Source organism: Mirounga angustirostris, unplaced genomic scaffold (genome assembly GCF_029215605.1).
Source record: "Mirounga angustirostris isolate CCGP_5_RB_7025 unplaced genomic scaffold, mMirAng1.0.hap1 SCAF_3, whole genome shotgun sequence".
NCBI classification, from domain to species: domain Eukaryota; kingdom Metazoa; phylum Chordata; class Mammalia; order Carnivora; family Phocidae; genus Mirounga; species Mirounga angustirostris.
The window spans coordinates 78,339,616-78,363,451 of NW_026991711.1; the positions used below are offsets into that span (position 1 = coordinate 78,339,616).

At 36.4% G+C, this 23,836-nt stretch overlaps 1 protein-coding gene and 1 long non-coding RNA gene across 12 annotated transcripts in view; one reads left to right on the forward strand and one right to left on the reverse strand.

The window, feature by feature from the left end:
• Positions 1-17,994, forward strand: part of ZDHHC20 (zinc finger DHHC-type palmitoyltransferase 20) — an 80,946-nt gene extending 62,952 nt beyond the window's left edge. The window contains exons 9-14 of one of the 9 annotated variants that reach the window (XR_008505645.2): positions 2,671-2,733; positions 6,051-6,140; positions 7,158-7,202; positions 7,547-7,662; positions 8,721-8,798; positions 10,236-13,788. Coding sequence is in view for 6 of the 9 variants with exons in the window: in XM_064586300.1 (XP_064442370.1) it covers positions 2,607-2,733; positions 6,051-6,140; positions 7,547-7,662; positions 14,807-14,919 (446 nt within the window). In the remaining 3 variants the exon portion in view is untranslated. Of the gene's footprint in view, positions 1-2,606; positions 2,734-6,050; positions 6,141-7,157; positions 7,203-7,546; positions 7,663-8,720; positions 8,799-10,235; positions 13,789-14,806 lie in introns of those variants that run through there. The other 8 variants (XR_010410076.1, XR_008505646.2, XM_045869175.3 and 5 more) reach the window with 8 other exon arrangements.
• Positions 1-23,506, reverse strand: part of LOC123839572 (uncharacterized) — a 45,061-nt gene extending 21,555 nt beyond the window's left edge. The window contains exons 1-3 of one of the 3 annotated variants that reach the window (XR_010410078.1): positions 20,581-23,506; positions 14,925-15,063; positions 50-383 (exon numbers count right to left, since the gene is read on the reverse strand). This is a non-coding gene — a long non-coding RNA (uncharacterized LOC123839572). The remainder of the gene's footprint in view (positions 1-49; positions 384-14,924; positions 15,064-20,580) is intronic. The other 2 variants (XR_010410077.1, XR_010410080.1) reach the window with 2 other exon arrangements.
• Positions 23,507-23,836: the final 330 nt, after the last annotated feature.

Consider the following 23,836-nt stretch of genomic DNA (forward strand, 5'->3'; position numbering starts at 1 on the left):
AGTAATTAATTTTTTATCCTTGTCACAGAGTATCCTGCCATCCTCTTACCTTTACTCATCGATGATAAAAGGCAGCTTACATGCAAAGTCTAGCCCTTACGAACTATGCCAACTAAAAAGGAAGAGATTTCACATAGAAAAGTTGATTTCTTTTCAAAAATTGATAAATCTGGTAACAGTGGGCCCATTTTCCTCTCTGGCATCCTTCAGTTGAAACTGAGTAGTAGTCGACTGCTTTAGATGGGAGCTTGAACACTTTTAATTTGGCACAGTTCCAAGCCTGCTTCGTTTCTTGCCCAGCCACTTAGTTATGAGAGAAGAGTGCTTCATGGGAAACCCATTGTTCTCTTTAAGCAGTATTCTTCAGTTTTTTTTGTCGGTGACTACAATAAGAAAGGCATCATTTGTATTGTGACCTAGTGCATGTACATGTTTATAAAATTATATAAACAAAATAAGCAAAAATTTTACAAAACATCATTAATCTCTACTATGTGCGATGTATTCTAATATTTTCTGTTCTAGTTCGTTAAAAAGAAATGCTGGTAGCAAAAAAAAAAAATAGGTGTGAAAAACACCTATTAAGGTGTTTTATTTTATTTTTTTTAATTTTATTATGTTATGTTAGTCACCATACAATACATCATTAGTTTTTGATGTAGTGTTCCACAATCCATTGTTTCCATATAACACCCAGTGCTCCATGCAGTACGTGCCCTCCTTATTAAGGTGTTTTAACCCTTATTTTGAAAAAATTGCCCTGGCACACCACTTCCTTTACAGCTCACCTTCCACAGCCCTGGCCCTAGGCTGTTTCTCCACTGCTCCTTCCAGAGTTATGTTCTTCTGTCCTTTGAGGCATCACTTCTACCCTTCTCCATAACTGTCCCCTACCTACCTTGAGACCATTTCCCCAATTTAAAGAGTTTCTGTATTCAAACAAATGCAATCATCCCAAACAAGCAAGCTGGTCCCTTTAGGATGCTCATGGTCAATCATTCCCATAACTAAACATTGAACCTTTTAATCTCTTCGAACTGAAGAGTCCCTGAAATTGTCAACTTGGACTTTCCGTTCTCTGGCCACTCATCATCCTTGCAGCTCTCCTTTTCTGTACTCAACTCTCCCAGCCGTTCATTTCCCTTCTGGTCTCATTTCTCCCCTTTTCAATTCTAGATCCTGTAACAAATGACTTTAACAACTCTTGACAACATTCTCACACTATACCTGTCCTGGCTTTCTCCTGTAATTCAGTTGCTGATCCATGACCTGGGTTATTCTAGCTCTCCACTTTATCCACAAGTACGTCGGGGCTGTAGAAAGCTGGGGAAGGCAGTCTCACTCCCACAGCGATTGGTGCACCTACACATTTAAAGTCTCAGACCTCACTTGGGTCCTCTGCTCTATTTGGCAGTCATGTCCTGTGTTTCTGAAAAAATTAGAAGTTGTCACTAGTAAATTCTTTTTATTTATTTATTTATTTATTTAATTGACAAAGAGAGACAGCGAGAGAGGGAACACAAGCAGGGGGAGTGGGAGAGGGAGAAGCAGGCTTCCCGCAGAACATGGAGCCCGATGCGGGGCTTGATCCCAGGACCCTGGGATCATGACCTGAGCTGAAGGCAGACGCTTAACCGACTGAGCCACCCAGGCGCCCCTGTCACTAGTAAATTCTTATCTTCTCCCCTTTATAACTTCACACAGACATTTCTCCTTTCAAACCCATCACTGTCACTCTGCCTCTGACTTCTGAGGACAAATGTCTTTTCTGATATGTAAGGTTAATCTTTAGAGCTCTTCTAGAGGCTGTCTCATTTCTTCTGCCCTTACAGCTTATCTTTTAGCTAAAATGTGTTCTTTACTTTTTTCCCCACCTTTTTTTTACTTTACTTTTCTATATCATCAACCTTTCTCAATTCCTCTCTCCCTGGCTTTTTATCCTTAGCTTACAAAACATGCTAAAATAAATTGTATTTTTAAATAAAGAAAAAAAACTTTTTCTTGTGAAATGTGTATCTTTCTCTAGCCTCCACTCTACATCACTTAACAGCCAAACTTGAAATAATCGTCTCTGATCACCATCTGCTTCTTTATCTGTTATTTGTTGTTCAAGATCATGCTCAAATACCACCACCCCCATTCACACATGTATATCACAGTGCAATTTTGTTAGACTTTGTTAGACTGTGGATTCTTCGGTAAGAATTTCATCTAATTTACCTTTGGATCTCAAACACCTGGTACTGTACCATTAGGCACATAGTAAGAATTTCATAAGTAATAAATGAGTGAAGTTGCAAGAGTTAGCATATCTTTTTAAAAAGGTGAGATATAGTGAACACACTTCAGTAGATTTTTAGTAATATTAGATAATTGTTTTCACATTTTCATTTTATAAAGGTGATGAAATACTCAGAGGTGGTATTTTTTTTCCCAAATAAGTTTCAGAAATTTCTTTTAATTATTACAAATATCTTATTTATTTTAAATTATATTTGTATAATTTTGATATCAAAGATATAAGGCAAGAAAATTGCTGCTTTCCATCCTCGTATAATTTTTAAATAGATTAACTCTTTTTTTATATATATATGTACATATAACAGAATCATTCCGCTCACCCACATTTTCATACGGACCTGATGGAAATGGTTTTTCTCTTGGATGCAGTAAAAATTGGAGACAAGTCTTTGGCGATGAAAAGAAATACTGGCTGCTTCCAGTATTTTCAAGGTAATTACAAAATGCAGGTCTCGGAAATTACAGAATCTGTGATAGTCTGTCTCTCTGGTTAAATGTCTTAAGATTCAGAGAATACAGTATATAATGACATCCTTATGAGCCTTGAGAATGAAAACTCAGAACATCTTGATTATATAAAATACTATTTTTCATGTTTTTTATTAAACTCTCCCAAAAGAGAGTTTGGGCATATATTTGAATGGAAAGTAGAAAAAAAATTATTCATAAAAATAACAATCACTCTTTTTCCTTCAAGATGAAAATAAGTTGTTTGAGGTAGAGAATCATAAGAATTTATACGTATTAGCTATATCTTCAAAGATTCTATCACAGATACGTATTCTGTTGTGTCTTAAAAGAAGACCCAACATACAATGCAATTTTTAACTTCAAGTTTAAATGAAAATATATGCTTGAGATGATTCATAGTTTCCTTTTCTCCCAAATTCCCAGCCATCTTAGGCCATCTATATACCAAAGTCATTACAGAAAAGTAAAAAATATTTGAAATTCAAGTGACATATTTATAAATGTTACGGGTTTTTTTTCCCTTGTTTAGCTGTATTTCCTATATTTTTGTCTGAAAATAACATTTTGCTTTCACATTTGAAAGACAGTTTTGCTTGGCATATAATTCTAGATATTGCTTCACCATCTTCTGGATTACATTTTTTCTAACAAAAAGTTTGTACTCATTTTTTTTTTTACTCTATATGTAATGTGTCTTTTTTTCACTGGGTGCTTTTAAGATATGCTTTTTAACACTAGTTTCATGCAGTTTGATTATGGTGTGCCTTGGTATATAGTTTTCTTCATGTTTCTTATGCTTGGAATTGGTTGAACTTCTTGGAACTGTGATTTTATAACTTTCATCAAATTTGAAAAGTATTTTAACCATTATTTCTTTAAATACTTATTCTGTCATCCCCACCCCCCCCTTCCCCATTACTATACAGACTCCAGTTACATGTATATTAGTACACTTGAAGTTGTACCACAGCTCCCTGATGCACTGTCCATTTTTTTGTTCAGTTTTTTTTCTGTGTTCATTTGATAGATCCTATTGCTGTACCTTTAAGTGCATCAATCTCTTCTGTGTACTTTATCATCTCCGGTATTACAAAGTTTTTCCACTCTGACTGGATAGAACACAGACTAGTATTTTTTAAGATTATTTTCTCTATACTGAGATTTCAGTGTTGACTGGTTGTTTTGTTTTTTCCTCTTTCTTTAAAGATGTTGTTCCATTAACTTCTGGCTTGCATTTTTTTTTTTTTTTTGACAAGAAATCAGCCTCACTCATCTTTATTCCACTGTTTGTTAATTACTGTGTCTTTTTTTGACCTTTGGCTACTTTTAAGGTTTTATCTTAAAAGCCATTTGATGATGATTTTTTTTTTTTTTGGTGGTTTCTTTGTGTTTATCCTCTCTAGGGTTCATTAGGCTTCTTGGATCTGTGAATTTATAGTTTTCATCACATTTGAATGATTTTTATTATGTCTTCCCATGCTTTCCCTCCACTGGTGTTGGGGGCACTCTTAAATATACGTATGTTAAATTGCTTGATTGTGACCCACAGGCCATTGCTGTTCTTTGCTCCCCCGGCCCCATCTTTTTTCTCTGTCTGCTAAGGTTTGGATAGTTTCTGTTGCTATGTCTGTAAGTTCACTGATCTTTTCTTTTATGATGTCTGCTCTGCTGTCAAGCTCATCTAGTGAATTTTCATTTCAGATACTGTATTTTTTAGCTCTAGAAGTTCAGTTTGGTTCTTTTTTTATATCTTACATTTCTCTTCTCCTATCCATTTTTTCCTGTTAATTCACAGACATATTTATAATCACTATTTTAAAGTATTTGTTTCAAATTTTCATAGTCATTTCTAATTCTTTTCTATTAACCATTTTTTTCTTAGTTGTGGATCTCATTTTCCTGCTACTTTTCATGCTAGTAATTTTTGATTAGATGGTAGACATTTTGAATTCTGCGTATTAAATTTTGCTCACTCCCTTTGGCAGTTACTTGTGTTTTAGCTTGGTCCTTTTGAGGCTGTTTTAAGCCTAGATTCACATGTGTAGCTTCACATTCATCAAAACACTCCAGTAAAATGCTGTGCACATTGTTGTAGCCCTTTCTTTGCATATATCTCCCTCTTCCTCAGCTCTGTCCAGTAGATTCAAGCTACCTTAACTTCTTGAAACGCCCATCTCTGTCACCTCAATTCATTGAGACTACCTTGCTCTACTTTTTTCCCCTGGTGGTACTCAGGTCCTGGCAGAAAGCTGGGACTCACTTGGTTGGTTTCTCTTTTTTCAGAGACCACAGTTCTGTGCTTGCTGGTTTGGAAAACAGTTATTGTATATACTGTTCAGTTTTCTGATTGTTCATGATGAAAGGTCACATTTATCAGTTAATCCATCTTGGCTGGAAATGAAAGTCCCTGTTTTACATGATTTTGGTATTTTTAAAATGTGAAGGTATGTCTGTACTTTTTTTTAGATTTTAAACTTCTTGAGGGCAGAAGTTTTCTCCTGTTTTGTTCACTGCTATATCCCTAGTCCTGATAATTGTACCCAAGGCATCATAGGCATTTAATAAGTATTTGTCAAATGAATAAATATTTGGAACTTACACCTTGAATTTCAATTTGAGCCTTTATGATGTCTTAAAGGATTGTGATGAGTAGGTCAGTTACCCAAATATTTGCTTACCTATGTTTGAGGTATCATAATCTTAATAGGCATCATAATCTTAATAAGCATTATAATCTCAATTACCCAAATATTTAACTAGCCAACTTCCCAGATATTTGAATACCTATGTTTGAGGTATCATAATCTTAATGGGCATTATAATCTTTTTTTTAAGAGTTTTATTTATTCATTTGAGAGAGAGAAAGAGAGAGCAAGTGAGAGAGCATAAGCAGGGGGCATGGCAGAGGAAGAGGGAGAAGCAGGCTACTCACCGAGCAGGGAACCCGATATGGGTCTCGATCCCAGGACTCCGGAATCATGACCTGAGCCAAAGGCAGACACTTAACTGACTGAGCCACCCAGGCACCCCAGGCATTATAATCTTAATAGTCCTGAAAGATACTGTTTTTAAATATATGTAAATTATGAGAGAAGACAGCTTATTTCTTCAGTGAGGCTAGTAACCCTCTAAATTAGAAAATTTTAAGAATTATTTTCTGAAATGACAAGTTATGATAATTTCTTTATACTGTGTTTTTGAAGAATGGTTGTTGAATTTGACCACCTTGATTTAAGTTAATATGATTTAAATTATTACTGATATTTTTCATTATGCAGCTTGGGTGATGGTTGCAGTTTTCCAACTCGCCTTGTGGGGATGGATCCAGAACAAGCTTCTGTTACAAATCAAAATGAATATGCTAGAAGGTGTGCTTCTTATCATTTTTTTCATTATTCATTATAAAGCAAACTGTGTGTGTGTGTTATACATACATATCTGATAAATACAGTAATAATTTGTAGGTCAACATAGATAAGGAAAGAGAAATTCTATGTAAAATTTTTTTAATGGAGAGCTAATAGGTATATGTACCTAACATGCTTAGGATAACCATATTTTTTATCATCCAAACCAGAACACTTGGAGAATAAGAAAGAGAATGCTTGCTATTAATAGTTGAACCAGGACAATCACATATAACTGGAAATGTCTGGGCAAACCAGGAAACATGGCTATCCTAAATATGCTACATCTTTCTAGAAACTAAGACATTCTTTCAAGATGTGATTCTTGGTTTATATCAGCTATATTTTTTTTCAAAGAAATTAGTCGTACTATCCACCATTATATTTTGGTAAACAGATTTAAACTGCAGTGTAAAAATAATATTAATGAGGATTTCAAAATACAATGTAAAATTTTTTCTCATTCATTCATCTTAGAAGATACTTTTTCAGTATTTGCATGGCAAGCAAGCCAATTCATAAATTAAAAGAAATAGTTCATTTTAAATGAAATTTTAAAGAAGACAGAGATACTTCTGTCAAATAGTCGAAATTTATTTAGGACAGAAATAAATTGTGGGGGAGGAGGGGTTATAAATTCCAAACCATCTATTAGTATCAGAACATAGACCTTCAAACCTACAGTCTTAGGACCTTAGAACTCTAACATTTATTGTGAGTCTGAACAAGTCACTTAAACTGTGTGAGACTCAGTTTCCAGCTCTATAAAATGAGGATAACCATACGTACCTCCAAGGGTTATTGTGAAGGTTGACATAATGCGTATAAAGCACCTAGCACAGTGTCTGGCCCATAGTAAGTACACAAGAAATACTAGTTCCCTTTTCCTTCTTTTGTTCCTCCATTCCCTCCCTCCCTGGATCTCTTAGCAAGAAAAGTAAGTCTACGCTAAATCACTAAATCATTTTTTCCCCTTAGATCTAAACTGCAGAGGTAGAAAGCAGAAAACTTGGGAAATGACAGGTAATTTTTTTGTCCTGGCCACAGACATAGATCCTCACCTTGTGCTACTTTACAGCTCTTGATTAACACATTTTAAAAGTTTCACACCAGGCTCTGAAGCTTTTTTCTTTTGTCTAATTGTTTTCATTGGCACTGCTGGAATATAGATTCTTGGGTTTAGAGAGCCATTCAGTTGGGGGTCGGGGGCATATTTTTCTCTTGAAGATAGAGTTTTTTTAGAGTGCTGAGATCTCATGAGTTGCCCTCACATATTTAGGAGAAGGAATACTAATTTGCTGCTTATTAATTAAGTATCCTTAACTGAGCATTAAACTATTTACTGAATTATTTCTTCCTCTTTTCAGTATTGGCTCAAATCAACCCTTTCCTATCAAACCGCTTAGTGAATCAAAAAACCGATTGTTGGACAGTGAATCTCAATGGATAGAGAATGGATCTGAAGAAGGCACTGTCAGATCAGGTAATACTTGTCATTTGAAAACAGTGCTTTTTCTGGTTAAAATGAAGATCAACCAGATTTAACAAATATGTAAAAATCAAAACAACATGATATTCTAAAATACTAAGATATGTGAGACTTTTTAATAAAATATCTTACAAATAGGGTGTCAGTGTTTATTAGTAGCTTTTATGGAGAAAGAGGTTTGAGTGAGGAGAAGTGTAGGGGCTACTACTGTGTTTTGTTCTGTTCAGAGTTGGGATTTTCTTTTGTTACCCAGCCACATATTTCTTTACCTCAGATATAGAAAGTTCTTTGGGCATTCACTATTCTGAATAACATTTAAACAAGGTTATTCTTTAGCACTTAAGTTTTACTTATTTGAAAATAATTTTTGAAATGCATTGTAGTCTTTGCTACCTTAGTATAAAAAGAATGCACTGAATATATTTTAACCTTTTCTTGATGACTCAATCAATCCATGAATTGTGAATGCATTATAGAACAGTTGATAAGACAGAAATGGTCTTTCAAACCAGATCGGGTTTATAACATAGCCTGGCCACCTAACAAGCATTATAGCCTAAAATATATGCATGGTGGTTTTCAACGGCACTAGTAATAACATTGTCATCATCTTGCACTGTGAGAAAATGGTTTGGACATTCAGATCAATTGGTACCAACTCGAGGAAATACCCTAAAACTTGAAAACTTACTGTCAGAATTTCTGATTTTTTTTTTTTATTCTCTTAAATTGGTATCATTAGGATCTTCATTAGGATCATTAGACCCCGTGTAGGTCAAGGGAAAAATTGATTTCATGGGCTATGTAATTATTGCTGCTGAACATCTTTAAAAGCCAGTGGACATTTTTACAAATATAAGCATAAAAGCAGACTTTTAGCTCTTTAGCACTGCTTTTCTTCTGGGTTCTCCAAGTGGATATTGGTTGACACTATAAGCCTACTTAGTATTTACATAAGAGTTGCTTTTACTGTAATCATCAATTTTACCAATTAGCCAGAAACTTAATACTTCTTTTTTTTTGTCCTGTCATATATAATTATGTGCTTACAGGGACAAATAACCATGTTACAGTGGCAATAGAAAATTGAGTACCACTTGTTCATAACTAACCATTTGAATAAGAGCAAGGTAAGACAGTATAAAGGTAATTTCCTTGAACAAATGCAGTTATTTGCATATTTTGTAATTTCAAAACAGTCAATTTTTTTTTTACTCTTTTAATTATATCAGCAAAATCAGGTAGTTCAGAAGAGATTGGAAGGTAACAGCTGTGCTTAAATCCCATTTTTTCTTACCACTCCTAGTGCAATCTTTGTAAATACGTATTGGTAGATTAATGAAGAAACTAAAAAACGGTTTGGGTTGATATGCGGACAACTAATCTTTTCAGTAAACAGGGTCTTGTTAATTAGTTTAAGAAAGAAGAGTGACTAATTAGGCTGCAGAAAAGACTGAAGAGGTTCACCAATATGACTTAGTTGGAAAAGATACAATAAAAGAGCAGTTTACTGTAGCCAGCCACACTGATCCGCTATTCTTGATCTGGCTAGCCCCAAGACAATAGCCAGAGGAAATTAATTTAAATCGCAATCGAGGACGTTCCAAACAGATTAAACATAAACTGTAGTATCAGCAGTGAGTAATGTAACTAAGTTGGATTTTGAGGGATGTAATGAATTCTCTGTCTCTCCTGATACTTCAAAACACTGTCTGTTTAACTTAGGAGCTAGCTCTGTGACTCAGTAGCATTTTAGGCAATTAGATTTTTTGAAGTCTTCCTTATAATGTGTATTGGTTATCTTTTGCTCCATAACAAATTACCACAAACTTAGCAATTTAAGACAACATCCATTTATTACCTCAGTTTCTCTGTGTCAGGAGAGTTCATTTTTTTCAAAGAGTTCTCATCTGGAGTCTCAATTAGGGGAACGTCTGCTTCCTTGCTCAGCATTTTTCATTAGCTTTCAGTTCCCTACAAAGGACCCAGAGCCCATGTCCAAAGTAACAGCCAGAGCCTAAGACCTAGACTGAATCGGAACAGCGCTCTCAGTGGGGGCTTGTGTCAGGCTGGACTCCGAAGATGAGTGGTGATTGTATCGTGTGATGATCATGTCAGCCAGAACTGCGGCTGTGGTATAGTCCTGGTTTTAAGATTCTTAATGTGAGCAGGATAATGTCTGATGTGTGGTTGTTGAAAATCTCAGCGACCTATAAGTGTTGCTCTGGGTATTTCCCCATATCCTGTAGCAGTCTTATGAAGGGGTAGATAAGGTGTCTCCTCAGATTATGTCCAAGTTAACAGTAAGGGAGAACTGTAAGAATCTACCTCTTTTTAAAATGCTCTCTTGATTGCTTCAGAGTAAGAAAGTCAGAGATATCACTTATTTACTGTTTATAAAAATCTTTGTTATTATTACAATATTAGTAGTATTAAAATATTTATTCTCTGTCTTGTTATTTTAGCAGCTTTATACCTTAGACCACAGAACCATTTAATAAATCTTTACTTACAGAAATATAAAATCAAGTTTTAACCAATAACTTCAGTTGTTTCTGATTTTGTAGGTTTATAAAAACATATTATGGACTGATATTTTCAGCTTTATTTACAAGAAAATGATCAGTGGAATGAAATAATTGAAGTATAACAGAAGATATATTTTTTAAAAAGGAAGCCTTTGTACAGATTGCCAGATCCACAGAAGAAGCATTACTCCAGAGCAGAAAGATGCCTTAATCTTAAATACACCCATTTGTGCTACATCAACTTACTGCTACAAAAGTGACTTAATTTTACTTTGGAAATAACACTTACCTGTTATGAGATGCTATACTATGAGCTATCAAGTCACATGTTAACATGGCATATGTATTTTTTTGACACCTGAGTTACATAATTAGAGTGTTTCTTAGTATCCATATAAAGTTTCGTTCCCGAAACACAAGCTGAAAAGTTGTCTTGAGTGAAGTACATGTAGGGCAGTATGGTGGCTTAAGGTGAATAATAATATCCATTTACTGTTGCTTGTACTGTGTAAGGAAAAGAAAATAACTTTTTTTTATTGGGTGTTTGCTAATTTATAATTACTGTTTTATACTTTTCAACATTTATAATAAAGTTTTTTATTGTTGGCTATAAAATAACACTCAGAAAGATTCAGATATCTAAATATAATTATTTAAAACATGGAGCACATTTGTATAATTCATTGATGGCTTAGTTCTAAACATTAATACAACCATGAAATGTAGTGTTGTGCCCGAGGCTTAAAGGAAATTTGGCAGTATAGGAAATAGGTTCTCTCTGCTTTTAAATTACTTTTTTGTTGAACTTTCATGGGTATTTTTATGGGCAGGGAGACACAAAGGCACATGTGCTATAGAAATATTGGACACAGTCAGAATAGTGGCAGTGGCTAGAAGAAAAGTAAAGAGGAAGATAGGCAGGTATTGTAAGCTGTTAAAAGTTATTTCTGGTCCCAAGGTATTTAGAATGCAACATGCTATTGACTTTCACGTGTCAATTTAGGCGATTACTAGAAATTACTTTGAAACTTTTTACGGTAGTCCTGTAACAGCTTAAACAGTGACTTGAAAGGCAGTTTGAACTAGGGTAGAACTGCTTAGTGTAATTCCTCTTTCTGGAAAGAAATTCTAACCTAAGTAGTCATTTAAGACTTCTAGTCTGTGAGCAGTGAATTCCACTCTTACATGCAAAATTTTAAATCTGACTTCCTAAACATCAGCCCCTTTCTGCCTGGTAGACCTAGATCTCCTTTTCCTTTTGAAATGCAATCTAAGTGACAGGAATTGTTGCATTAATTCTAAGGGAAAATACTGTATCCTGTAAAGGAGAAACAAGGTAGAAATGTTACTCCTCACTTATCCTGTTTAGTCAAATATACACATACAAACCAAAATGATTGATTGCTTCCAGTATTGGGTAGAGATAAATCTTAACCAGCATCTGTAAGTATCAACCATTACAGTTTCCCTATCTGTAAAATGGAATTGGGAGGAAAGGGTGTTATGTATGAGTTGGACTGGATGACCTCACATTCTTTGATTCCTAATTTTGCAAAATTAACCTTACATTTCATTCATCCAACAAATATTTTCAGAGTACCTCCTGTATGCCAAACATATGGTAGGGATAGCTCTGTAATTTCCTAGTGTAGCATAAATTTTATAGTCAGCTATTCCAGACCTTCAGTTCATAGGACTTGTCTAATTCTGTTGGCTATACTAATATTAGATTTTAAAAGGAAGTTATGGGTTTTTTCCCCCCTTTGAGCCAAAGGCATGAGTTAGCTTTGAAAATATAGTTTGGAATATTATTATTATGATCTTCTGTCTTTATTTCAACTTTGTAGTCCTAATAATCTTGACTCTAGAAAACTGAGAGTTAAGGGATAACAAAATATCACTTCATTTTGGCATTTTATGTATTATAAGGAAATTGTGAATGTTTAAAAACCTACTTGACTACTTTCAGAATTGTTCTGGTACTTTTTGTGAGTATTTCTACATTTAGATCAAAGGATTTGCATGCACCTGATTAACAGTTGAGGAAACATAAATTTCCCCTTTAACCTATCCAGGCACTTTTGTGGTGGTGTCTTTCTCTTTTAAGTTGTATTTCACCATCATCTTTAATAGCATAGCAAACACCTTTTCAGAAATTTTCACTTAAAGCTTTTTGCTTTAGTTACCTTTGCTTTAATTTATGGCCAACATTTTGCCACATTCTAAATACGTGGCTGATTTATTCATACATATTAATGGTCATTCCGCAGGGGCCTAAAGCTGCATGGGAGTCAGGGCAAGGCTGCCTCTTTGGTATTTCAACTGGTATTGATTAGCTCTATCAACTGTGGGGGAAAGGTCAAAATGAAGGCCTTCAAAATGTATTGGTACTATCTCTGGTCTGTCAAACACTTTGAATAGTTGTGGTGTGATATTTAAGGAGAATAAAGTTGAATTTCAGGGCTTGCCATTGCCATTAAAGACAAAGTCAACAGGAGTCTTGGCTTTACCTGGGTACAGATTCACTTGAATACTCAGTACCTGAGGCATCTGACCAGTATCACTTTGCCAAACCAAAGAGCAGCTGCAGTACAGTAGTTATTGAACGTGAACACGTTTACAGAGTTTAGTTCCATCTTTACATGTGGATGAATTTTAAAAACCTTCTTACATATGGAATGGTTTTGGTCCAATGTGTCATAGGTGAATTTAACTGTAAGAGTAGTTTAAATCAAATATGCAATGTTTACTTGAATTTTGTTTCTTTTAGAAAGATTTTGACTATGTTTACAGGATTGTTCAAATTAAAGATTATCAGACACCTGAGATGTCCATTCAGTAATCTTTAAAGCAAATGTATATTAAGGGCTTAGTGTTAGGATCTGTATATTTGGGGCACCGAATAGACAGTGACTTACAAATATGTTTTGCTTACATTTTGTTCTAGGACCAGCACTGCTATCAATGGAAACTATTTTTAAAATAACTAATCTGTTATTAAGAAATTAATCATATTTTTGCATTTCAGCCAAAATAAAGAACCATATCCGATAATTCGTAAGACATAGGTAATATGTAAGCCTGAAATCCATGTGTTTCATATGATCTGAACTGTATTTTCCAATCTAAATTAAAAATGCAATATAGATTCAGAAAGTTCCATATTTTTCTAATGACTTCACTTTATATTATTTTGTTGGGTTGCATAAAGAGGCAAGGAATTGTATTTGTATTAAAAGATTAAGAAAGCTATTAGTCAAGTTTATTATATTTGTACATGATTGCAGATGAGGCTATGCCCATTTAAAAGAAAAGATGGACACTATTTTAAAGTGATCTTTAATATGTTTTTATAGAAACAAATTTGAAATACGGTTTATTTTGGTTGTCTTTGCTTATCAAGTACTGTAAGTCCTGTATTTGTTTCTCATAAGTATAATCCTGGACCATGACTTAATGTTAACTCTTTGCTTTGTCTTTTGGATGGCCTAACCTACATTAACATGAAGGCTAAACATTTTTAAACTTTTTTTTCAAAAATCATAATAATGATTTACTTTATTAATAAACAAAATAAAGTCCTGAAAGAACAGTTTTTTGTTGTTGTTGTTATAAAGTGGTATTTACCAAATGAGAGAATAACTATTATTTTGGTCATCTTGAAAATTTGGTAAAATAGTGTTGAGAGAATTAGCTAATAATTTGGGAGTAACCACATCTAAGACAGGTACTATTTGAGTGCAGTGGTGTTTTAGTTTACGTAGGCCCGAGGTATAGATTGCTTTATTGAAAAGGATTTAAATTTGCTTTCACTGAGGGGCCCCTGGGTGGCTCAGTCGGTTAAGCGGCTGCCTTCACGTCAGGTCATGATCCCAGGGTCCTGGGATCGAGCCCCGCATCAGGCTCCCTGCTCAGCGGGAAGCCTGCTTCTCCCTCCCCCACTCCCCCTACTTGTGTTCCCTCTCTCGCTGTCTCTCTCTGTCAAATAAATAAAATCTTTTTTAAAAATAAATTAAAAAATTAAATAAATAAATTTGCTTTCACTGAACATAAATTGATTTTCAATTCAAAAGTCACTTTAGGATTTTAAGTACCTTTGAAACATTGTAAGAGTTGTTGAATTATGGTTGTCAAAATGCCCAATAATGGGTTTTATCTTGTGTAGAATTCTTTTCGACATTTGTGTTCTAATTCCCTTCCAAATCAACAAAGTTTTGATATTTGAGGCTGCTGAATAAAACAGGAAGGCTGTGAGAGGTAGGATTCCCAGTTTTTAGACTAGCAAAATTTCAAAGCATTCGCAGGAACCAGTAGAGGCCAGTAGAGATGAAGCAACCTTTATGTTTTGTTTTTTTGGAAAGCGGAGGGTAATTTAGAGCACTGTGTTTGGGGTAGGAAGGAAGATAGACTACTAACTGGCCAAAAGGCCATTTTGAGACCCAAAGCACTAATGACATCACGTTGGCTTTACTTTTCTCACTTCTCATAAGCTAACTTTTCGGAACCATTCTGGAAAAGTTGAGTGATGTTGGCCTCTTTTACCTGTCTTACACTCATGCACCCCAGAATCTAGAGGGATGAGAACTAACATTTAGTTTTTCTTCTAACAGGTTTTTATGGATGTTTTAACACTCCCGTGAAGTTAACCTCATTTTCTTTAACCCCTCCATATCAGTGCCTTCCATCTGATATAGAGGATTTAAGTGCTGTTTCCACTCCTTAACTTACCACCTGTTGTTCTTCAAGCAAGAATGTCACCTCTCAGCCCATTCTCCAGTAAGGTAATTCTTTTCATCCAGGATTTCCAATCCAGTAGCGTGCTTCCATCACACTTCCCCATGACTCCAAACCAAGGTAGGGCTCTGTGCTGCCCAAAGGACCACACTATTATTACTAATTTAATTTAGCCATATATTGGTCACACATACTTTCAAGTCAACTCCCTAGATTATAAATTCTTGAGGACTTTTTTTTTGGTACTAACTACCCACAAAATGAACACTGAAGTTCAGAAAAGAATTGTAAGGAATTTTGTGTTCATTACTCTGTCATGTCCCAAGTTCTCAAAGAAAAGTGAGCATCATAGCCTATAAAATTATCCCAAACTTGAAAAAGATTTGTCAAACAATCTTTGACACATTTTAGTGGAAGTCTAAATTTATGGTGCAGTATCATTGCAGAGCAGTTTGGCAATATCAAGTTTTCAAATGCCCATATTCTCTGACCTACTTTGGGGAATTCCATAGATTTACTTCTACACTATGAGCAGGACATAAAGATATTAGTTGCAGAGCTGTTTGAAACAACAGAAGACTGGAAACAGCATGTCCCACCGCCATGTATGGTGGCAGAATGCAAGAGAATATCTGAAAGGATACACGATGAACTATTAGTAGGGTTGCCTCCAGAGGAAACGAGGGGCCAGGAGTAGGTTACATTTCACCGTTTGCCCTTTCATACTATTTTATTTTTATGTTGTGTGTACATGTTACTTTTAAAAAAAGAAAAATGGGTTAGGCATTCTATAGATCAGTGAGGGAGAAATAGGTTGAGGTGATGCTGGACCTGCGTGCCAGCCATTTGGGAAAAAATGAAGTTGCTGTATCCTTCACACCCTACATCAGGACAAATTCCAGTTGGCTCATGAACTTAACATTAGAAAATGAAAACAAATACTGCAGAAAAAGAATGGGCAACAAGTTCTATAATGGGCTAGGAAAGGTACTTCTCAGTGGACACAGTACTGGTGGTCATGAAGAAAAACAGATTTGAGTACATGCAAATTTAAGAGGAAAACTAGAACTAATAGGAAAAAATGGAGGTAGAACAAGAAGAAATGCACAAAAGAAATAGGGATCAATAATAGCATATAAAAAGATGCTTGGCTTCATTAATTAAGGAAATACAAGTGAAAACACCGATGAGATTATTTTTGCCTAAGATAGGCAATAGCCAGTGTTGCTGAGGATGTGGGCAAAGAAGCATTTTGGTGGGAATGTAAAATGGCTTAACTTCACTAAAAAAGTAATTTGGCAATATATGTCCAAGTTTCACTGTGCATAATCTTAGTACTGGCCACTGTACTCTTAGGAGTTTATATAGAGATATGCACATAAGGCTGAGTGTTTGAGAGGCTTTTGGAAAAGCAGCACATGTTCCTTTATAGGGAATCAGCTAAATTATGTTACTCTTTTCCGGAGACTACAATGAAGCCATTTAAGGAAGGTTTTGTATAGCTATATACATAAAAATTGTATCTCCATGGGAAAGATCTGAAGACATTACATATATAGTATGATCCCACCTAGAGCTTTCAAAGTACATGTTGCGTACCTGTGTGTTCAAACTCAGCCTATTTGTTGAGCACCTGCTCCAGAGGATGGGTGAGTGCTGGGACCAGAGGGAGCATAGAGCTGCAGCCTGTCCTGCCTTCCAGGGCTGACTTGGGGAGGGGGGGGGTGGGCACCTGCCCCTACCTCCTGGCTGCTGGGGGAATATGGGCACCCAGGACCTCTACACTGAGATGGTAAGGGAAACTCCTAGGCCAGAATCCCGGAGCCCAGGCAGGCAGAGTGAGGGCCCAGGACATCAGCAGGCCTCTGGGCTTTCTTGGTACAGGGGACGAAAAATGCCAGCTTATAAGGTGCCTCGTTTGGCTGCTCGGAAGTGACCACCTCTTTGGAAGATTTACCAACTATAAACCTGTGCATATAGTGTGGATAAGCTGCCGTAAGCCTTTCCCTCAGCCTTTTAAACTTCAAGCCCTTGTTGGCAACATGTGGCCTTTCTAGATGCAGAGAAGCTGTCAACATATGCTGAAAGTATGTTTAGAGAAACAACTTGTTTGTGATCATCTTTTTGTTAAAATTCACTCAAGAGACACATCATCTGGAAATGACTTTTGGAAATGCAATCTCTACATCACGTTTTGGATTCACGTCCACATTTGTGTCCAGAGTTGGAGGAAAGGAGAGAAGACAATGAGAGGCAGGGAAGGGTTTCCCCAGAACGTGTGTGTTGGAGCCATTTTCTGGATGTGTGCTGTCACTCAGCACTCCTGTATATAGTGTATATAGTGATTAAACTTCAGTCCTTCATTAAAGTATGTAGCTTTTCTAGATGTTTAGATGTGCTCATCATATTTAACAGTAGATATAGAAAGATGGGGTTAATATTTCGCTCTTAGATTTTCTTTCTAATAGAAACACTGAACCACTCTGAAAAATAATTTATACTTTTCACTGAGTAGATGGAGGAGACTGAGAAGGGAAAATGCACATTTCCTGCAATGTTGCTGTATATGTGGTGTATACAATAGAAAAGGGTATGCTCTGATTTCATATGACAGATAGAGGGTTGATAAATACTTTGTATACTTTCTTGGTTAAATTCGTAAGAAAGACTTATGAACAATACTTTTAGAAGTTATATTCTTAATCTACCTCTGGAGTACAACATGCCTCTATTTTGTCCTTTAGTTAGGTTGGGAAGACAAAAAAGTAAGGAAAGATTTTGCCAAAATGTCATATTTTGGAGACCCTTTCAGATTATAACCATTCCTCCCCATGTGAGTTTTACTCCAAACAGCTCTGTGCAGAGTGAACTTTGTAGGTCCATATTTTAACATCTAGTCTTTCTAGACACTATGAAGTGAAGATGTTTGTTACACATAGTAAAATAATGTGTTTTTTATACCTTTTTTTTTTTTTTTTTGGTTGTTAAATTCAAAACCTAATGTCCTGTGATGGAGTTTATTTAAAAAAAAAAAAGGACTATCTTCTGGAACTGATGTTGTTAATCCATCTCTGAGCTATATCACATTTATGAACTCTTTACTGGAAAAGTTACAAAAGAATGTATGAAAGGAAAGGTCCTGTGCCATCTGTTCATTTTTAGAAAACACTCCAAATTATACTTCATTCCATATGTGTGGGGGCTTTGGGGGTTTTTGTTGTTTTGTTTTTGGTTGTTAAATGATCCTTTTTTTTTTTTTTTAAGATTTTATTTGTTTATTTGAGAGAGAATGAGATAGAGAGCATGAGATGGGGGAGGGTCAGAGGGAGAAGCAGACTCCCCACCGAGCAGGGAGCCCGATGCGGGACTCGATCCAAGGACTCCAGGATCATGACCTGAGCCGAAGGCAGTCGCTTAACCAACTGAGCCACCCAGGCGTCCTGTTAAATGATCCTTTATTGAAATGCTTTCCTTGTAGTTCTTAACCAGCGGGGCATTCCACACACGTCCCATTGACATCATCTATGATGTCATGAGGGTGGCGGCCATCCACACTGCAGCCCACAGACCGGGCAGTCCCCAGGATCTCTTTAATGGTTCCAGACAATTCTCTGGCTAAAGATTGGTGCCACATCTGTCGGGCATTGCTGACAATCTCATCAAAAGTGATATTTCCACTGTGCTTCACGTTTTCTTGCTTCTTTCTGTCTCTTGGCAGTTCCTTGAAGGCTTTGATAATCAGGGCAGAGGCAGAAGGTACCCCTTCAATCTGGACCTGTCTGTTCTAAATGCTCAATCTCACCGTCATCCTCAGACCCTCCAATCACCAGTTGCCTTGATAATGTCATCACCAACCTTTTTTTTGGAGACAGACCCAGGGGGCTGATCTTAGGAGCCAGGGCAGACGTGACACCAACTTCCCCACCAGTGCACCTCAGGTACACAAGTTTGATCTCACTGGAGTCGGACTTAGGGGTTGTGATGGAGGTGGCTGGTGTTGGAGGAACCCGAATTCAGGATGACTGAAGAGTGGCACTGTGGCCTCCTCAGAACCAAAAACCAAAAGGTCCATATGTGTTTGTAGTGGATGAAATTAAGTTTCATGGGGCGCCTGGTAGACTCAGTCGATGAAGCGTCTGCCTTCGGCTCAGGTCATGATCCCAGGGTCCTGGGATCGAGTCCCGCATCGGGCTCCCTGCTCGCCGGGGAGTCTGCTTCTCCCTCTCCCTCTGCTGCTCCCCGTGCTTATGTTCCCTCTCTCAAATAAATAAAATCGTAAAAAAAAAAAAAATGAAGTTTCTTGTTTTGAAACACCCTAGATGTCTTGGGTGATGACACATGATATAGAGCTAGTGCAATAACATTTTATAAATATCTTTCTGCTTAATTTTATGTAAAATTGGAGAAATATTTTATAGGTAGAATTGTTAAACCACTTTGAGAAGTACACATTTGGTACTTGTTCATTGGTTTGTGAGTGAGATAAAAGGCAGTACAAAGTTGAGGTTCTACAAATGTGTTTCTATGTAGATTATAGCTGCAGATTGATCTGTATCAATCAGCATTTTATATAGCTATAGTTTATAGATACACTGTTAAACAGTTAAATGGAAAACATGCTTTCTTGCTGATACTCTAGTAGTATATAGGTCAAGTAATGATCAGTCTTAGAAGCATTCAATTATATATTCTGTGCTTTATTGCTTAATGTCTTATTTTATACTGATTATTAAAAGAGAAGGGACTCTTCTAATTGAAATATTTACAGGGGCCTTATGTTCTGTCCTGCTTCTAAGATGAAACATTTTATTCTCCTACCAAAGACTAGACTACCTTTCTTTATTAACTGAGCTGATGATGTTCACTCATACTGATAAAAATGCTAGTGCTTCCAAACTTTGACACAGGACATTATTCCTGACAAATTAAAAAGTGAGATACAAAACCATGTGTATGATCCTCAGTCATGTAAAAAAATGTATATGCCTGGAGACTGTGCTCTGTTTTGTGGGTTATAAGTGATTTTGTTTTGGGATGCCTGGGTGGTTCAGTCGGTTGAGCGTCCAACCCTTGGTTTCAGCTCAGGTCATGATCTCATAGGTGGTGGGATCGAGCCCCAGGTCAGGCTCCAGGCTCAGCGGGGAGTCTGCTTGAAGATTCTCTCTCCCTCTGCCCCGCCCCCTGCTCAGCACTCTCCCTCTCTTTCTCTAAAAAAATAGAAATCTTAAAAAAAAATAAGTGAATTTGTTTTATTATCTAATTATTTTTCAGTTTTCTATGATGAGCACATATTGCTTTTAAATTTGCAGGGAAAAACATATATAAAAGCATTGAAGGAGCTGGAAGGAAGCACCCAAACAGTTGGGAAAGGGGGAGGAGTCAGCAGAGCAGTAGTGAGGGGATCTTCTGTGTTTTGCTTTGTATGTTATATACTACATGAATCTTTTTTAAAGATTTGTTTAATTAAGAGATAGCGGGGGGATATCTTATTTACCATCATACCTCCCATGCCTAAAAATAGTGCCAGTCACATAGTAGGCACTCAGTAGTTTCTCAGTGTGATTCCCTACATAGAAAACAATAACTGTGCAGACATGGAGATCTGGAAGGATATTATTTTTGTAACCAGGAAAAAAAAGTTCAGTCGTACCTTATGACTGGAAGGTTATTTTCCAGTACCAATGCCAGGCATTGATGCAGGAGTTCCGGTGGTGGGAACTGTGCCTGAGAAGTATGCAGCTGTGTGAGTCGTCTGTACACAGATACACATGACAGCATCGAAACAGCTAATTAGCCATAATAAAAGATATTAAATACTTAATGGATATATCCACCCTCTGCAATACTGTGCATTTTTTTTTAAGTAAAAAGAAGTATCTATATAGACTGACAGGGAAGGTCCATGATACATTGCTGAGTAAAAAAAGCAAGTTCAGACTATCAATACATGCAACAACTCCAGTAGATCTCAAGGAATTACTCTGAGTGAAACAAGCCAACATAATTCCGTTTATATAACACTCTTGAAATAACAAGCTTATAGAAGTGAAGAATAGATGAGTAAGGTTGTCAGGGGTTGGGAAGTAGAGAATGGAGTTATAAAGGGAGAGCATGAGAGAGCCCTGTGGTGATGGCACAGTTCTGTACCTTGATTGTGGGGGTTACACAATTCCACATGTGACAAAATTGCATAGGAAACTATACACACTCACAAGTGAGTGTGTGTAAAACCGTGAAATTGGAGTAAGCTCTAGGTTGTACCAGTGTTGCTTTCCTGGTTTGATAATGTACTATAGTTATATAAGATACTACCACTGGGGGAAACAGAGTGAAGGATACACAGGGCCCCTTAGTACTTTTTTTTTTTTTGGCAACTTTCTGTGAATCTCTAATTCCAAATGATAACTTGGAAAAAAGTTGGAAAAAGCAAGTTGCAGAACAAAGTGTATAGTATGATTCCTTTTTCTTTTTTCTTTTTTTTTTTTTAAGTATGTTATGGGTGGCTCAGTCGGTTAAGCATCCAGCTCTTGACTTCAGCTCAGGTCATGATCTCAGGGTCATGGGATTGAGCCCTAGGTCAGGCTCCACACTGAGCAGGGAGTCTGCTTGAGGATCTTGTCTCCCTCTGCTCCCCCCAGCTTGCTCTCTCTCTGTCTCTCTCAAAACTAAATAAATATATCTATAAAAAAATAAATGTTATACACAACATGCACATGTGTTTGTATGTCCGTAAGTTTTATATGCATAGGAGAACACCTAAAGGGTAGACAGCAAATTGTTCCTACTACTTAGCCCTGGGGACGAGGAGGGTAAGTGGGAGTGGGCTGACACAGGAGGGAAGATTTTCACTGGTTCCTCCACATGTTTGCCCACTGTTTAGACTTTTTTCTCAATGGACTTTTATATTATACTTTGATATTATTTTATTAACCAATAAGAAATTTTGTGAGTGGTGCTTTTAAAACAGGAGGAAGAGAGGCTGTAAGAATGGCCAAGAAGTTATCACCTCCCTTTTTAAATAATGAAATCTAAACATCACAGGAATCACCTCAGTAAAATTCCTGTGGCATCAAAATAAATACAAAGTAACATCTGCTTCTTAGAAATTTCAACAAACTTTAGTTGTCAACATAAAGAGCACAGTCAACAGAAATATCCTTGACTGTGGAGGTAAAGCTACCTGGCTAGAATCAGACTTGTGTGCCCTAAGGCTTTCAGGATTTGCACTGACACCACACATAATGCTCTTGATTTCAGTTAGGGACAATTTATTGTACATAGTATAAGAGGAATTTAAGACTGTGGCTAGATATAAAGTTAATGTGAAACAATAATATACATGGTCTTTATTGTGCTGCCATACAGATCACTCACACGGGCAAATTATTCATGTTCAAGTTAAGGTATAAGGAAGGAAGAAAAATGGAATAGAAAGTCTTCCTTTTTAACAACACCCTTTTTAAAGAAGAACAAAAAGGACAGCAAGTAAGAAAAATAATATGAGGAATCAATGCTTTAGAGTTTTCTGGCTTCTGAAAGGAGAAAATGTGAGTTTCCACAATGGAGAAGGCTAGTGAGAAAATAGATGCTTTGAGGTGGAACAGAGAGTTTGGTTTTGAATATCTTAACTTTGGGATAACATCTAGATAAAGATGTCAAATAATGGGATGTTTCAATCTGGAGCTTATAAGAGATATCACAAATTTTGTGCATCAGATCTATAGACTGGAAATGATCACCATTAATGGCAAATGTGTAGATAAGTATGTAAAATTCTATTTTATTATCTTAATTTTTCTAAAAGCTGTGCTTGTTTAAAACAAAAATTATAATGCTGTATTGTGAGATTTGTAACATTAAAAGCACAAAAAAACGGGTTGGTAAATGGAACTATACAGTTGTAATGAAAGTAGTATAATATTAACTCTAAGTAGACTGATAAAGATGTATTTCATAATTCCTGGAGAAACCACTAAAAAATACTGTAGAGCGATACAACCTAAAAGTGAATAGAGGAGCCAAAATGGAATAATAAGAAATGTTAACCCAAAAGAAATCAAGAGAGAAACTGAGACACAAAAACCAAATGAGACTAATAGAAAACAAATAGCAAAAAGCAGACCTTAATCATAATTTAAATGTAAATATACTAAATACTACAAAGATAATAATTGTCAAATTGGATTTTTTTTTTTTAAAGCAAGACCATAGGGGCATCTGGGTGGCTCAGTCACTTGGGCGTCTGACTCTTGATTTCAGCTCAGGTCATGATCTCAGGGTTGTGAGATCCAGTCCGGCATCGAGCTCCATGCTGGGCATGGAGCCTGCTTAAGATTCTCTTTCTCCCGGGGTGCCTGGGTGGCTCAGTTGGTTAAGCCACTGCCTTCGGCTCAGGTCATGATCCTGGAGTCCCGGGATCGAGTCCCGGGATCGAGTCCCGCATCGAGTCCCGCATCGAGTCCCGCATCGAGTCCCGCATCGGGCTCCCTGCTCGGCAGGGAGTCTGCTTCTCCCTCTGACCCTCCCCCTTCTCATGCTCTCTCTCTCTCTCTCATTCTCTCTCTCAAATAAATAAATAAAATCTTTAAAAAAAAAAAAAAAAAGATTCTCTTTTTCCCTCTCCCTCTGCCCCTCGCCCCACACTCAAGCATGCACTCTCCCTCTCTCTCTAAAAAAAAAAAAAAAAAGCAAGACCCTATTATATGATTATATCCTGTCTCTAAGAAATGTATTTTAAACACAAAGAAAAAAACTTCAAAGTAAAAGGATGAAAAAATATATGTATGTCATGCAAACAGCCATCAGATAAAATATACTTTCATAATGATAAAAGATCAATACTTCAGGAAGGCATAATACTTAAGGATTTATATGTGCCTAATTACAAAGCTTCAAAATAATGTAAA